This window comes from Lepisosteus platostomus, chromosome 14 (assembly GCF_059453375.1).
Source record: "Lepisosteus platostomus isolate fLepPlt1 chromosome 14, fLepPlt1.hap1, whole genome shotgun sequence".
Taxonomy (NCBI): domain Eukaryota; kingdom Metazoa; phylum Chordata; class Actinopteri; order Semionotiformes; family Lepisosteidae; genus Lepisosteus; species Lepisosteus platostomus.
The window spans coordinates 32,567,934-32,583,376 of NC_142624.1; the positions used below are offsets into that span (position 1 = coordinate 32,567,934).

General features: G+C 44.3%; 1 protein-coding gene across 9 annotated transcripts in view; it reads right to left on the reverse strand.

Moving 5' to 3' along the window:
- The window catches only part of unc80 (unc-80 homolog (C. elegans)), a 70,761-nt gene that overhangs the window by 31,859 nt on the left and 23,459 nt on the right, over positions 1–15,443 (reverse strand). For 5 of the 9 annotated variants that reach the window (XM_088605712.1, XM_088605711.1, XM_088605710.1 and 2 more), the window contains 14 exons: positions 14,885–15,048; positions 14,498–14,596; positions 12,625–12,833; positions 12,220–12,326; positions 11,459–11,606; positions 7,524–7,696; positions 5,502–5,714; positions 4,613–4,748; positions 4,112–4,245; positions 3,644–3,821; positions 3,030–3,233; positions 2,306–2,403; positions 1,286–1,486; positions 680–787 (listed from right to left, as the gene is read on the reverse strand). In XM_088605712.1, the coding sequence (XP_088461838.1) occupies positions 680–787; positions 1,286–1,486; positions 2,306–2,403; positions 3,030–3,233; positions 3,644–3,821; positions 4,112–4,245; positions 4,613–4,748; positions 5,502–5,714; positions 7,524–7,696; positions 11,459–11,606; positions 12,220–12,326; positions 12,625–12,833; positions 14,498–14,596; positions 14,885–15,048 (2,172 nt within the window). The remainder of the gene's footprint in view (positions 1–679; positions 788–1,285; positions 1,487–2,305; positions 2,404–3,029; positions 3,234–3,643; positions 3,822–4,111; positions 4,246–4,612; positions 4,749–5,501; positions 5,715–7,523; positions 7,697–11,458; positions 11,607–12,219; positions 12,327–12,624; positions 12,834–14,497; positions 14,597–14,884; positions 15,049–15,443) is intronic. The other 4 variants (XM_088605718.1, XM_088605716.1, XM_088605714.1 and 1 more) reach the window with 1 other exon arrangement.

A 15,443-nucleotide genomic window follows, 5' to 3' on the forward strand; every position in this document is an offset into this window, starting at 1 on the left:
GGAAACCTTCTGGGAAAGCTCAGGTTGTTGCTGGAAGTGGTGTTAGTGGGGCCAGCCGGGGGTGCTCACCCTGCAGTCTGTGTGGGTTCTAATGTTCTAGTATAGTGATGGGGACACTATACTGCAAAAAGGCACCGTCCTTCAGATGAGACATGAATCCTGACTCTCTGTGGTCATAAAAAAACCCAGGGCATTTCTAGAAAAGTTTTACCCTGGTGTCCTGGCCAAATTTCCCCCTGGCTTTCACCAATCAAGGCCTCCAAATAATACCCGTCTATGTCTTCTTCTCCACACTGATAGCTGGTGTGTGGTGAGTGTATTGGCTGCTGTTACATCATCCAGATGGGGCTTTGAGTGGAGGTTACAAATAGGAGCAATGTAAGATCGGCATGGCTAGGATGTTGACTTCAATATATTTAATTTACTATATGTCACATTTAGATATACACCAGTAGAATGCACAAGATTCAGAACATTGGCAAATCTCTCCTAGGGGGTAATAAAGTCTGAATTGATCCTTAGTATTTGCTGCAATCTGCTTCTGTTTTATTAAGATCTATATTGGTATCAAATGACAAAATCATGAGCAAAATCAAGGAACAAAACTGAAGCGGCCTGTAGTTTCCTGACTACAGAGCTGAAAAAAGAATGCTCTGTGGTAGAGGAACTAGCTGGTCACCTGATTGCGGATGTACTTCAGCATCCCTGTGTCCTTCTTCCCCTCCACATTTTTGTCATTGACTCTCTTCTTCAAGGATGGAGTTCTTAGACAGGACTTATCAGAGCACTGGAAAAGCACAACACGTCATTATATAAGGATTGCAATAGTCTGAAATGTCACTCAGACAACCAAAGGCAACTCAGTATCATCCAAGATACATGAGTCATAAAAAAGGTTTTGGAAAACTACACCCAAAGCAACTGAAACAAGCCTTTTCCAAAAATAAGCACAACATACTATAGCATACATATGCATAGGATATATAGAAGAAAATTCTATATTGGAATATTGGTCTGTCTAAAAAAAGATACTGTATTTTGATCAGAATGCACAATGGACAATGAGAACTGCAAACAATTTCACAGTGTTTTTTATCCAAGGGCGTATTCATCTAACAGCAGACCTTACAGATGAATTGAGCTCAAAGCTGTGCTGAAATCACCTCCTGGTGGCACTTATGGACCAGAAAAGATCGCAAACTTGCAATCAAACAAGCCACCCTTGCGGGGACAGGTGGAAGGCCCAGCACTTGAGCACTCCTGGGGCCCACGCCGCACACTGCACCTCTTTCATCTTCTTCGTGCGGGCGCTGACGTTGCTGGCACAGCGGTCCTCCTTGAGCCCGTCTACACTGTCGCCGTACAGCAGCTTGATGGCCCGCACGAGCCGGGCGCAGGAGCGGCTGTGGTGCTGGTAGCAGCGGGGGTGGCAGAAGTCCACGTGGGTGCAGATGAAGCTTTGCTGGTTGCACAGTAAGATCATGATCTGCAAGTAGAGACGGGAGGGGAGCTGTGAACCATTGCTTCCTTCTCAGATTACACAGCAAGACAGATTTTACTGTACGCTGTGAGGGATCAGTGAGGGAAGGCTTGGGCTTTGAATCTTGATTTGGAATATTGATATTGAAATATTGATTTTATGGGTAAACTATCCATTTTCCCCCCAGTTTTGATCATGCAATAGCACATACTGCAGATGCATGATTCGAGGTGAAGTGCTGTTGATAGTCCCCTGCAGAAACAGACAGACTTGTCATTGTCATTTAACATGTCACCGACAAGAAAGGCCCATAATGGAAGTTCAGCACCGAATGGAGGAGATGCATGTGCCTGGGGGGCTGCGGAGCTGAGAGACCTCTGGCTGACTTATCCCACACTACCGCTCACCAACTGGGGAATGTTGGTTACAGCTGGCTAGTGACTTGACCCCGGCTCGAACCCATGACCTCAACCTGCGCTCGGCCAAGTGTATTTACTTGTTCAACCACTCAGGAGTTAATATATGCAAGGTAATATATTCGATGGAGGACTTGTTCATATTCTATATTTGCTATCAGCTTTGCAGCTTGCGATAAAATCTATCAATTCCCTGATCTTGCACAAAATAAGGCAGTAGTGGAAAACAGGGAAAACAATCCAGGAAAATATTTGGGAATAGCTCCAGTTAGTTTTTCAGGTCTCATCCATCTCTGCTTTTCCATTCACCTTCGAATTACAGGACTGAATCAAATACCTGTATATTGCCACTACTGGGTTAGAATCTAAATGACAACCCTACCAACGCTTTACATGTATGGAGACCTACGTGCAGCCAGGACATGTTTCTATTGTAGTTGTCCTCAGTTCCAGTGGTGCTCAGTCCTTCAGGTTCAATGCTTGGCTCACTGGTACTCCAGGGGCTCCCTGGCAACAGAAAACCACAAAGCAATGCCCACTGCTCAAGTATATAATAGCACAAACAAGCTACAGTACCTTCATACTACAGGGAAACAAAACAATTACATGGAAAACATTAATACGCCCACTTTGCAAATTCAGCATTCGACTGAATTAACTTATTTCTGATTACAGAGTAAGGATTTCCTTTTTTTTCCAGTTTCCCTTGCTGAAACCAACCTCACTTCACTTTTCAGCTGTTTTAGCTTTGTAAATGTGATTGATTGGCTTTGGTTTCACTTCAGGTATGGAAGATTTGATGTTTCTCTTTAGGTTTCAGTTCTACCTTAGAACTAAGCCTGTTATCCACTTTCAAGTGAAAAATGAAGACTTCATTAATCTTCATTAATGCAGTTCTGCATGACTGTATGACTGCAGAAGCTGACATCGAGAAGGAATAAGACTCTCATTGCATAGTAGTTTGAAGCATTTCATATTTTACATGCCAATACCTCTTTTCATTTTTAGAAATTGCAGAGACAAGTGGTTTCAAACTACAATAAGCAATATAATAAAATGGCTGCAGTTCTTAAAACAACAACAGGTCAATACTTGGCCAGGTCCAGATCAGCTGAAAGCTGAGATCATAGTACCTATGTCGGTCACGGTGTCTCTGCTCTGCGACAGCCCGATGTCTTCGTTCTCCGACTCCGAGTCCTGCCGGGACATCTTGGTGCTCTTCAGGCTGCCTGCCCGCCGGATACTGGACAGGGACCCACCTTTCTTGACCCTGAAGCTCCTGGTTCCCTTGATCTGCAGGAGCCGAGAGCCACCGATGCGAATCTTCCTGATGGGAGCTGGGCAGGGGAGAGAAGGGCATCAGGGCAAACGGACATAGCTGCAAGGGAAGGGAGGGACACTCTCACGTAGCAGACAGCCCAGACACTGTAGAAATTCTGCAGTGGAAGAAATTAATTTGTGACACTGGAACAAAAGCTGAAGAACATCTGCTATCTGAGATAAATCCTCTGTTGCCTAGGAAGTGAGTAGGGCTGTACGAACTGTAGAAGACCAGAAAGCTAAAGGCATTCCAGTGTACAGAACCTCCATCCAACTATTTTCTAATCACTTTATCCAGTACAGGGTTGCAGGGAAGCTGGAACCTATCCAAGCAAGTGGGACACACCCTGGATGGGACACCATTCCATCGCAGGGCGTGCACAGAACATCCGAGAGCAAAAAACTATAAAGACAAGTGTGAAAATACCGCTGGGTTCCTGATACTTCCTGTCGTCGCAGGCGGTGTCAGACTTGAGCGTGTGGCTGCTGCTGTTCAGGGAGTCGTGGGCGTCTTCGTCGTCGATAATCCCCGCGAAGCTGATCTTCCTCTCATAGCGATGGCGGTCCAGCTCTGGGTCCAGGCGCAGGCGGCAGCTCTCCAGGTCCTGCCAGGGAGAGTGAGAAGGTGGGCGAGTGGGTGAGAGGGGTCCAGAGCTACTGCAGCCTCCCACTGTAGCGAAACTTAACAGAAGCATTTTATGCCAAGGCCCCATTTCCGGCTCCCCTGCTCTATAGAAGGCAGGCACCACATGGACACTGCAAAATTAAAACCTGAGGTTTTGCTTCGACTCTAAAATGAAGACCCGGCTAAATGTCTCAGGCTGTGCAGCAGACACCCCAAGACCCAACTACCAAAAGCCTTCTCCTCCCAGACAAGATATAGAGAGACACTGACCGCCAGAGGCTCCGTACGGGGGCGAGACAGGCAGGGGAAGGTCTCCCTCAGGAAGGTGGTGATCTCCAGCAGCAGCTGACAGGCTGCCATCTTGAGAGCAAAAGGACAGGCACACTTGGTGGGATTCACTGTGTCTGGAGAGGAAGCCAAGAGACACAATGAGTGGCTATGCTACTGCCCCTGTGGTCGGGCTTCAAACACATGCGTTCCTGCATTACTACTTTTACGGGGGTTGTATAGCATGATGGGTATGACTCTAGTCAATTTCTCTGGATTAAATGGTAAAACATTGTATGCAGTACATCTGTATTCCTGTGTCAGTTATTCAAGATCACAACAGCTTGATTTCAGGGATTTATGCTCATTAATAAAATCAGACTTTGGATTGCTTAGTCTTCAACCTCAGAAATGAAGAATCTATGGACTCAGGGCGGCTGCACTACACTTCAAGCAGCTCTGTATGACACCCCCCACTCAGACCAGCTGTGCCCCTCAGCTTACTGTCATCCAGGAAGTCCTCCTCCTCATCCTCCTTTCTCATCCGACGCTTTGTTTCTTCATCATAGATGAAGCCCAGGATGTTGGCTGGGCTCTCACTGTCTGAGTGGCAGAGCTCACTCAGACGGGCACCAATAGCCTGCAAGGGGAGATTGAAAAACAATCTGATTGTTTTGACAGCTGGCATTCAGGCTTCAAATGACAAGGGTATATTTGGCAGTTTATTCCACCTATTAAAGTCTGGAAATCTGGATCATAGCCAGGCATGAGCCAGCAGCCATATCACTCTGCAGTTCACAACTGGCAGCCCACTGAAGCTAAGCAGGTGTGAGCCTGGTCAGTACCTGGATGAGAGACCTCCTGGGAAAAACTAAGGTTGCTGCTGGAAGAGGTGTTAGTGGGGCCAGCTGGGGGTGCTCACCCTGAGGTCCATGTTGGTCCTAATGCCCCAGTATAGTAACAGATAAATTGGTTTCATTACTCTGCTCTCCTCCCCACTGATAGCTGATGTCTGGCGCACTATGGCTCCCATCGCATCATCCAGGTGGATGCTGCACATTGGTGGCGGTGTGGAGGGGAGACCCCATTACCCGTAAAGCGCTTTGAGTGGAGTGTGCAGAAAAGCGCTATATAAGTGTAAGCAATTATTATTATTATCATAAGCTTTTCCGTGCCATCTCTTTCTGTACTTTTGCTGTACATAGCACAGTATGTATGTTTTTCATTATCATTGATGATATGAGCTCAAAAACATGAAATCATGCAATTTCTTAAAGAAAAATCTTTTGCAACTGATGGTTTTTAAAGCCAAAAGAAAACATAAAACCTCTAGTACAGAATGAGGCTCAGTGCCACAGAACAAGTCCACATTCAAGCGTGGTCTGTTACTTACATCTCCCCATTGACAGAAATACTTGGCTGCATTCCACTGGAGCTTCTGGTTTCTTTTATTGCCCACCACAGGAGAGCGGCCCCTGGACAGTCCCTTCTTGGTGATATTGACATGGTGTCCCTTCATCCACTCGGGCCAGTTGCCACGGTTACAGCGGTGCACAAATCGGGCACACTCCAGGAAAAGCGAGGCCCTGGCTACTACTGGGGCTTCCTGTACGGGCAGAGACGCTAAGGGTCTGACACCAGGAAACTGCACTACAGGCACACCCCACATTGCTGAACACGTGCAGGAAAACAGCTCAGGGTAGATGAGGTGGAGCTGATGTTTTTGAAAATCACCTGTTGTTTGTTCTTTCCTTCAGAATCTGGGAAGTGTCAAGAGTGATTTTTGTTTTGTGACTCTACACTTTAAAGCCTAGTTGTGCGCCACACTTTCCAGACCACCTTGTGTAAAGTGACCTGAAACCCTTATTCCAGGAGGTGCCCCAGTTGGTATTAGGGTAACAATATGCAAAATGATGACCCAAGGTAGACAGGTTTGCACATTAATCCACTGCTCCTGATGCAGGCTACTTGTCCATTGTGTTTAAGTGCATGTGCAAAATTATATATTCTGAACAACATATTTCGGGTAGATTCTAAACACCGAAAAAGTGTAATCCATTAATAAAATGTCAGAATACCTTCATATCAATCATACAGAGTATGAGATAATTGAGAACCTACTGTAACTGAAAGTATTCAATTTGTAATTTCTACAAATTTCATGTCAAAAGTTTAAATTATAATCTTAAACAAGCAGCACTCAGGGAAAGAGAGTGGCTTGGTTTTATATAAAGTTGTAGAAAATGTATAGCACACTCCCATTTTTTAAGCTGACAATCTATTCATGCTAAACATGAATAAGAAATAGAAACATCAAGGAAAGAAGAACTTTAGCTGTCAAAAGCCTGAAGCTCCAGTTCTGCTATGAGCGAACAGCACAGATTCTACTGCACTATGAAATAATGGGATATTTCTGATAGATTCTTACCTCCCTGTAAGGCAGTCTGCTGTGAAAATGAGTGTAACAGAAAGATGAGATGATGATGGACAAGATACAACCACCACGTACACACAGACACAGACCAACACTGATGGAGATAAAGAACAATGATCTGGAATGAGGACTTTGCAAGTTAAGATAAGAACATACACTTCTGCAAAAGAATTGCTGTAACTTTTAAATATCTTATGGCACTAAAGTGTGATTTCATATATGTAAGAGATATACTGTAGTCTATGTTTCTAAAGCTATAAAATTACATACTATTACTCAGGATCTTAATTAAATAACACCACAATTCTTTGCCTTATTAAAGTATAAATATATAGCATTTCAATAGAAAAAAACATGTTTTTTCATAACTACATTATGTATCAAACCAGCAATGTTTTTTTTCTTCACTATTCTCCAGAAAACCCAACACAACTCAGCCCTAGGTGAACCGACAGACAACAGCCCCCTGCTCACCAGGAGAAGTCTCCTGACAGACAACAGCCCCGTGCTCACCAGGAGAAGTCGCCTGACAGGCAACAGCCCCGTGCTCACCAGGAGAAGTCGCCTGACAGGCAACAGCCCCGTGCTCACCAGGAGAAGTCGCCTGACAGGCAACAGCCCCGTGCTCACCAGGAGAAGTCGCCTGACAGGCAACAGCCCCGTGCTCACCAGGAGAAGTCGCCTGACAGGCAACAGCCCCGTGCTCACCAGGAGAAGTCGCCTGACAGGCAACAGCCCCGTGCTCACCAGGAGAAGTCTCCTGACAGACAACAGCCCCGTGCTCACCAGGAGAAGTCGCCTGACAGGCAACAGCCCCGTGCTCACCAGGAGAAGTCGCCTGACAGGTAACAGCCCCGTGCTCACCAGGTGAAGTCTCCTGACAGGCAACAGCCCCGTGCTCACCAGGAGAAGTCTCCTGACAGGCAACAGCCCCGTGCTCACCAGGAGAAGTCGCCTGACAGGCAACAGCCCCGTGCTCACCAGGTCAAGTGCTGCAGCCAGGATTGAGGCATCGGGGATCGTGCCTGGCTCACAGCAGTTCAGGAGGAACTGGAACCTCTTCATGCCCTGGCGAATGGCACCCAGATTCACCACATTTTTGTTCTTCATGGCATCCTGACTGGCAGCCAGGCGCTCCTGGAACCCGTGGCACCCTGAAGGAGAAGCAGGAGGGATAGGGGAAAGTAACATAGCGTCTTGGCAAAAGACCCCACCCCAGCTCACTGTGCTAATGCTGGACTAGACCTCACTGTTAACGGGCTGAATGATGTGAGGAGGATAGTAGACCTAAAACCAAGGTGTTTAAATGACATAAACAGGGCTCGGGGATGCATTATTGAAAAAAATTCCCTAAACTCTTTATTAATAAAGTGGGCCTGATTTCTGATATATTCTTAGGCCTGATCATGTGATGCAGACAGGGTCTTTTTAATTTCTGAGCCATGATTTCAATCCTGCTTTTGGGATTTTTGCATTTCTAAAGGTAATTTTTACCAGCATTTTTAAGACATGATGAGCATTCTCGCTGGTTTACAAAGCTCCATTCTGACTTGGAATAATAACAGATTGGTTTTCCCTGCCTCGACACACACAAACATATACAGATATATATATATATCTGTTATATAGATCAAAATGCATAATTGTTTTAACAAGATCTATTGCATATCCTCAGTATCATTACATTTTGCTTTCAAAGAAAAATAAACCCTTTAAAGACCAGATTTTATCAAATTTTAAATGAATGCATTGGGGGACAGAAGGATTTCCTAGTGATTTCAGACATTTCTTTCTCTAGTGAAAATGTAATTCTAAGTCAACTACTCTAGCAAAAAAGAAAAGTGCACTCATTCATCGTAACTGGCAGCAAAATTAATTTTCCTTCTACTGTAGGTAACTGATATTTCTCTTTGCATGTCATACAGAAGAAAGATTGCTTGCTGGAAGCAACTCCTTTTGACTCTGATGACATTTTGTCAGCTATTTAATTTTAAAGAATCAATCATTGTGGCCTTTATTACCACAGGGAGACCTATATTTTCCATAGTTTGTTATTTGTGCCATTTTAAAATAGTGCATTCGACTCCATCTGTTACAATATGTTACTGCCCTGGAAAGCTGTCAGCCAGGGCTGGCTTTCTGCCATCTCACAGTATATCAAAATACAGTTCAGAAAGTACAAGCAGACGTGTGAATGACAACAGCATTGGTCATTTCCTACGTGAAAATAAATACATACATATTTCTATATATTGTATAGAAGTGCAGTTCTATTTGTTTTTTCATTATTTTGATATTTTATTCTGTGTTTTCAGTGTTTCTGTGGGAACAGTGATCTTGGCTCTAGGAATGCTGTAGAACATTTAGGCAGACACTACCCTAAAGGAATACTCTGAGGCCAGTCAAAGACTTCAGAAGAACCTTTCAAAACAACTACAAGACTTCTTTTACTGCACCATCAGAAAGACAACACTAGGAACTTTACTGTACTTTTCAGTTTATAGCTGCTTCCCTCAAACAGGACAGCTCTAAATGTAGGAACTGTTTACAGAGGACTTGGTTGGTTTGTGCTTATTTATAACCTTGGTACATCCTGTGTTAGAACACCTCAGGGCTTTCTTTGTCACTTAGCATGACACAACAATGTCATCAATTACTACCGAAGGCTTCCAAGTGTTATTCTTGCTCAGGAACAACTGAGTGGGCATTCAGATACTCACTCAGGAACGAATGAGTATAACTGAGGCTATAGCTGTCATTGCTATTGATGTGTCATGAACAGTATTCAACGCTACAATCTACTAAGCTTCTAATCAATCCCTAGAAAACATTATCAACTCTGTCCCTTTTCCAGAGCTTTTTCTTGAGGTGACTCAATGTCAATAAGGAACTGTCATGTGATGTTTAATTAAAGGTACTGTAGTCCATTTATATGTATGCATGTATTCATACCCTGTATATACATGTACGATTTTAAAATAATAAATAAGAAAGAGTTACATATAATTGTGTATATACCCAATGTTTTCAACACAGAATACATTTCAGCCTTTTCATTGTTTTAACCATTTAATATTCTATTCCACACATTTTAATCAATTAAAGTTGTAACTAAATTTTGATAAATAGAAACTAAAATAATGAATGGCTTTCAGTGGCCTACACTCTTGTCTGTGATTGAAGTTTCTGTTCACCACTGACTCTCCCCCACCGCAACCCATTAGTCTGGACAGAGAAGAAACCAAAAAGCCATTCAAGAACACATAACAACAGACAGGGATGTGGAGGCAAATGCAACATGCAGAACACAGAAGAAAAGATAGAGACTGCTGTCTTCACCTGCCCAGAGGGGGCTGTTCCACTCCCTGACATTGAGTCAAAGGAATTCACTTTCCTTCCTATCTTTTCTTTTTTTCACAGAAGCATTGCAGACCACCTTGTGTTTGCTTTGGACATAAGGTTTACTTGAACTGCTGCCCCCTGCTGGCAAAAGGTGGCTGGATGATCACTAAGTTAAAGCAGCGGATGTCAGTGTATTTGGCCAACTCCTACAAACGGCACAAACAACCTACCACATTTGCTTGTGCGTCGTTTGTGCGGGTTTGTGCTGCTTTCGTTCCCGAGACACAGCTCCTTTTTTGTAGGGGGGGACATCAATCAGCCCCCCACCTAAAATGGCGATAAAAGTCACGTGACTCGCCAGAAAAAATGAGGTGCTATATCTCAAGAACTAAAAGACTTCATACTGTATGCTACTTTCCATGGCAAAACCCAGCACAAACATAGCACAAATGAATGAGACTGCTTTGGTTCTCTTGCGCTATGATGGGGGGTGGGGTGGGGGTGGTGGTGAATAATGTCGCATCCCAGAGAAAAGAAGGCACTATGGGTCGGGAACAAAAGCAGCAGAAATGCTACTTTCAACAGCACAAAACAGCCCAGGATTCATGCAGATGCAGTCGGTTACACAGTTTGCGCTGTTAGTGCAGGGCAGCAACTTCACAGAGCTGTCAATGTAACGGTAATGAAGGAACTACATCAACCCTGACCCTGGGGCCCAAATGCCTGCTTACTATTAATGTTAACATTTGGAACCGGAGGACATGACGACGACAAGTTCAGGACCCTGAAACACAGGGCAGAATTGGCTCGCTCCTAGAATTGTCAGACTGTGACAGATTCTCCCATCAAGCAACACTGCTATTGGGTCCACAAGACATATCCTTGTCACAAAGTCCGGTCACTTTTCATTGAGATCGTGACAGCCGAGTCTGGAGTCTCAGATTTTTATCATACTCTGACCTGGTTTTGTATCCTTCCCTCTGGCTATATGTCAGACATGGGCAACAGAACTGTATCATCAGGCACTCACTGCGTCTACTCTGCTTCACAAAAGCTGATTTTTGGAACTAGAGATTGTGATTTAACATCTTCACATACTGTAAATGGTAGTAAACTGTTGGAAAAAAATTGCTTCATATACAAAATGTGTTACAATGTCAGAATGTGTGTGGAATTTCAAAAGTTAAAAATACAGACGTTTGCTCCATGGAGGAGACTATTTAATTTGTGCTTGCGTGAATATTTTAGCATTAGTTTTAATCTTTTCAAACAGTCTTTTGCTATTTCGGTTGTTAGCATATAACTCTGCAGTCACTTACTCCGAGACAGATCCTAAATTAAAAGGCGAGGTGTGAAGACATTCTGTATATATCATTCTGTATATAGGACCAAGGTTTCAGCTCCAAGATAAGGTCCCTCAGCCCACTTGACTAAGCCTATAACAAAGAGGCATGCCCCACATGTACACAGGATATACAATAACAGCACACAGTTGCATGGAGGATGGCTGTAGACAGAGCAGTGGACAGATGACAGACACAGAGAGTGGAGGAAAGGATGCCCCAGGGGTCTACCATCTTTCTCTTCTGTGTGGTGAAGCTTGGATGGGTTCCTTCGGCCGGACCGCCATTTACCGAGCCGCTTGAAGAAATTCTCCTCCTCGTCCCGGCCGTATTCCACAGCGCTCCCTTCGGACAGCTTCACTGCGCTGGTGAACTTCACCTGGGGACAAAAAAGCGATGGGCATTAGGCCGTCACTCTCAGCCTGAAATTGCTTTTCCACAAAAAAAGGAACAACTTATACCAAAGCCATTCTAGATCCTCAGCTGAACCAAAAAGGAAACATAAATGCCAGGGGTGAGAAAGAAGATGAGTTCGTCCTGAATTAAAGTTAAACAGAATGTACACAGTGTGATTTAATGGATGTGCCACTGGGACTCAAAATCTCTACTCTTGGGGACCGTTGGAAGCACTGGCTCATCATTCATTGTCCAGAGATGATTCCATCAGCAGCAACATGGATGTTGTTAGAAGAGCCTCACAGACTCAGCCTTGAAAAGCTTCTGAACTATCAATTTGTGAAGTGGAATGGCCAGGGCACACACACACACACACAACTGGCATTTAAATTTAATATGACTTCAGCTTTTAAACAAGAGCTCCACACAATAGATGTGATGTAATAAACAATGGATAAGTTACTTAACTCAATATCTTTTTAGAAAATGCAGAAGTCTGGCTAGATCGATGGAATCGTTGAGCGGCCAGCGCACATAGAGTGGCTCAATGTAATGTCTGTAAGGCAAAGAACGAAAGCCACACAAAGTGGACTGACCCTGGAGCTCTGGCGGATGAAGGACAGCCTGTCTACTGAGCTGATGTCCAGCAGGTCCTCCACCCCGTCGGTCAGGCCTGAGAGAGATGAGCGCTTCAGCCAGTTCCCTGCCGAGACGAGGAGACGAGGCATCCCACACAGCAGTGGAAGAGGAGGGAGGAGGAAAGAAGAAATAAAAAGAAATCCAAAATTATACAATGACCTACTGTATGCTCCTTCTCTTAGCTTGTAAGGAAATCCAGACAAAACCCACTGCATAGCTGCACAGGAGTGTTATCCATTCCAGGCTTTCTGAGATGCAGTCCCTCATAGACGTCATAGAAAAGGATCACTGCTCTGCAATTAAGTCTTATTAGCATCCCCGGGGTTGGATTCCGAGTCCTCCGTCCATGTTGGACTACGTACCGATCGGCAGCTTCAGTTTCTTGCGGAGGGAGATGCGCCGAGACCGGGAGCGTGAGCGGCGGTCGGTGGTGGTGCCCGAGTGGGCGGTGGTGCACTCCGAAGTGTCCTGCTCCGATTGGCTGCTGGTGTCACTGGCCGCACTCTGAGACTTGAACATTTTGCGCCAGAAGTCCTTCCGTCCCAGGAGAGCTCCAGGCACCTGCTCCTCGCTGGGAGAGGCGGAGAGAGAGAGAGAGAGAGAGAGAGAGAGAGAGAGAGAGAGAGAGAGAGAGAGAGAGAGAGAGAGAGAGAAATTTAAATGGCAGGATGTTTGTAATCAAGTGGAAGAGGGCAGCAAGCTTGGACAAGTTCTTGCCTGGACCCGATTCCCCAGAAAGCCAAACAAGCGATTTGAAGATACAGTAAAGTCAAAGAGAGAGACTTGTATGTTTGAGAAATTTTGTGAAGATTCTCACAGAGCAAGAGAGATATTTATTAAGGATCTGGGAAACACTGTTTGGAAACTGGAAAGCAGCTTACAGTAGCTTCCTATGTGGATCGGGCAAGAAAGGGACTGGAAGAAGTGAATTAACCACTCAAAAAGGGGAAAGACTCCTTTTCCAAGGTTTTCATATACTATAAATAAATTGCACTGTTGTTTATTGTTTATGGTATCTTATGGCTGTGTTTGTGTGTGTCTACTTTCCTGGGCCTACATATTTTGAAAATCCTATTATGGTACTCTGTAGCCTGAGTATCCCACATAGCCAGCTCTGCTACAAGGTGGGTTTTCCCAGCGCCAATTGGGCATAATGTAACGGATTAACTTATTCTGTTGAGTGCAAACTCCGTCTTAGATTCCTTGTAAAGTGATAAAGATTTGATCTGTGTTTCTGTACTGAGTAATGCTGACATTCAAACCTCTGAATGGTGGAGCTCCTACCTCCTTCGGGGAATTGCTGAATTGCTATAGTCCAACTCTGAAGTTGATGTCAATGGGTTCATTATAGATCTGTGGAACTGGAACGTCTGTCAACGAATTTTAAGGTAATCAAATTCTGTCATTTTGATTTGGAAGTCAGAATTATAATAAATTAGTTTTATTTGTTAAACTAGGGGTAAGCTGTGTCTGCCTTGTACCCCTTAAACTGATTACGAAGATTCATTAGGAATAAAATGCATCCATCATTACGACTACCAAATGGGCTCTCGCTTGCAACAGTTCTTATGTCCTTACATTCTCATGATCTATAATGAACATTGCCTCTGTATGAGATAATCATACCTAAATTACACCTGCTATGTGGATCAAGCTGTTAATGCTTTCCTTTTTAGCAGCTACTCAAAGGTTCAAATACAATTTGACCTAATTTGCTGCTTTGGTGAACTCAGCTGCAGAATCCGGAGACCAAGGCCAGAAGCAATAGCAAGAATCTTGAGCTACATCCTCAGCACACTAGTGGTTAAGAGCGAACAGTGATATTCTGGAGTAACCCCTGTAACAGGCAGAGAGGGAATAAATAGAGATATGGAGCTCACTGCAGATTTCAATGAAGGATAAGATCAGAAATGAAGAAATCCGTAGACGATGTAGGGTGGTGGATGTGGTTGAGAAGATGCGAGAGGCGAGGTTACGGTGGTATGGACATATGATGAGGAGGGACGTTGAGGAAGTAACAAAGAGGGTAATGGAATTTGAGGTGGAAGGTAACAGAGGAAGAGGCAGGCCTAGAAAGAGATGGATAGATTGTGTGAGAAAAGATATGGAGGTATGTGAAGTGAGTGAGGAAGATGTGCTCGACAGAGACAAGTGGAGAAGAGCAACCAAAGCAGCTGACCCCAGGACAGTCTGGGACTAAGGCTGTGAAAAAGAAGAAGAAGAAGAAGAGCTCACTGCTCGGGGGTCTGAGGTGGACGGCTGGATATGTAGCTTCGACATTCATCAGCGGCTGTGGTTGGCTGGCCTCTCTCCGGCGCATTCCCAGCTTCTGACCTGAAGCAAAACAGGCAATGGTCTGAAATGCAGACATGAGCCATTTTCTGTCCTGTTGAGGCAAATCAAACTGCTGGGGCTGTTTAATGAAAAGAAGTGTTTAAAATGCCACATGGTTGCTAAGTTACAAAATATTTGGGTAAAAATGCACATTTTAGAACATTATTATAATATATAATTATAAACAAAAGGAGGGAAATGTTGCCCGACAGTACATATTTTCCTAAACAGCCTTTGGCCTCATTGCCCAGCAAGTTTCCTAGTGTCTCCCAATCCTCCTACCCTTACCTCCTGGGCCCTGGAGGTTTCTGCTCCTCCTTTTCCTCAGGTTTCTTCCCAGGTGTAAGTTTCTCGGCACTGTCCAGGAGTGCACTCAGGGCCACCCGGCGGAAGACGTTACCGTGGGACTCCTTGATGAATTGTACCAGCTGGCGGATATCACAATACAAGCCCTGTGGACAGGAGAGAGAGGGGTCAGCATCATGGGGTACGTGCCTTTGCCAAATCATGTCTAAAATGAACACAATTAAATTGATATGGAAGCACAAAATGTAAAAGGAAACGATGAAAAATTGACCAATGGGTGCTGCACCAGTCCACACAAGATTCATGTGCACTCCAGATTTATACATACTGCTGATTTAATAGGATATTAAAAACACGGGATAGAAAGATTTCTTGATTGGATAATGGGTCTTTCTCAAATAAATGTAAGATATTATCCTATAATCTTCTCTCTCCTGTAAATTTATCTTCTTCAACTCTCAATTAAAAGAATATGGGCCTAAAACGGTCAAATCCATTCATAAACGCTCTTGTAAATTTGTCTTCTTCAACACTGCATCTT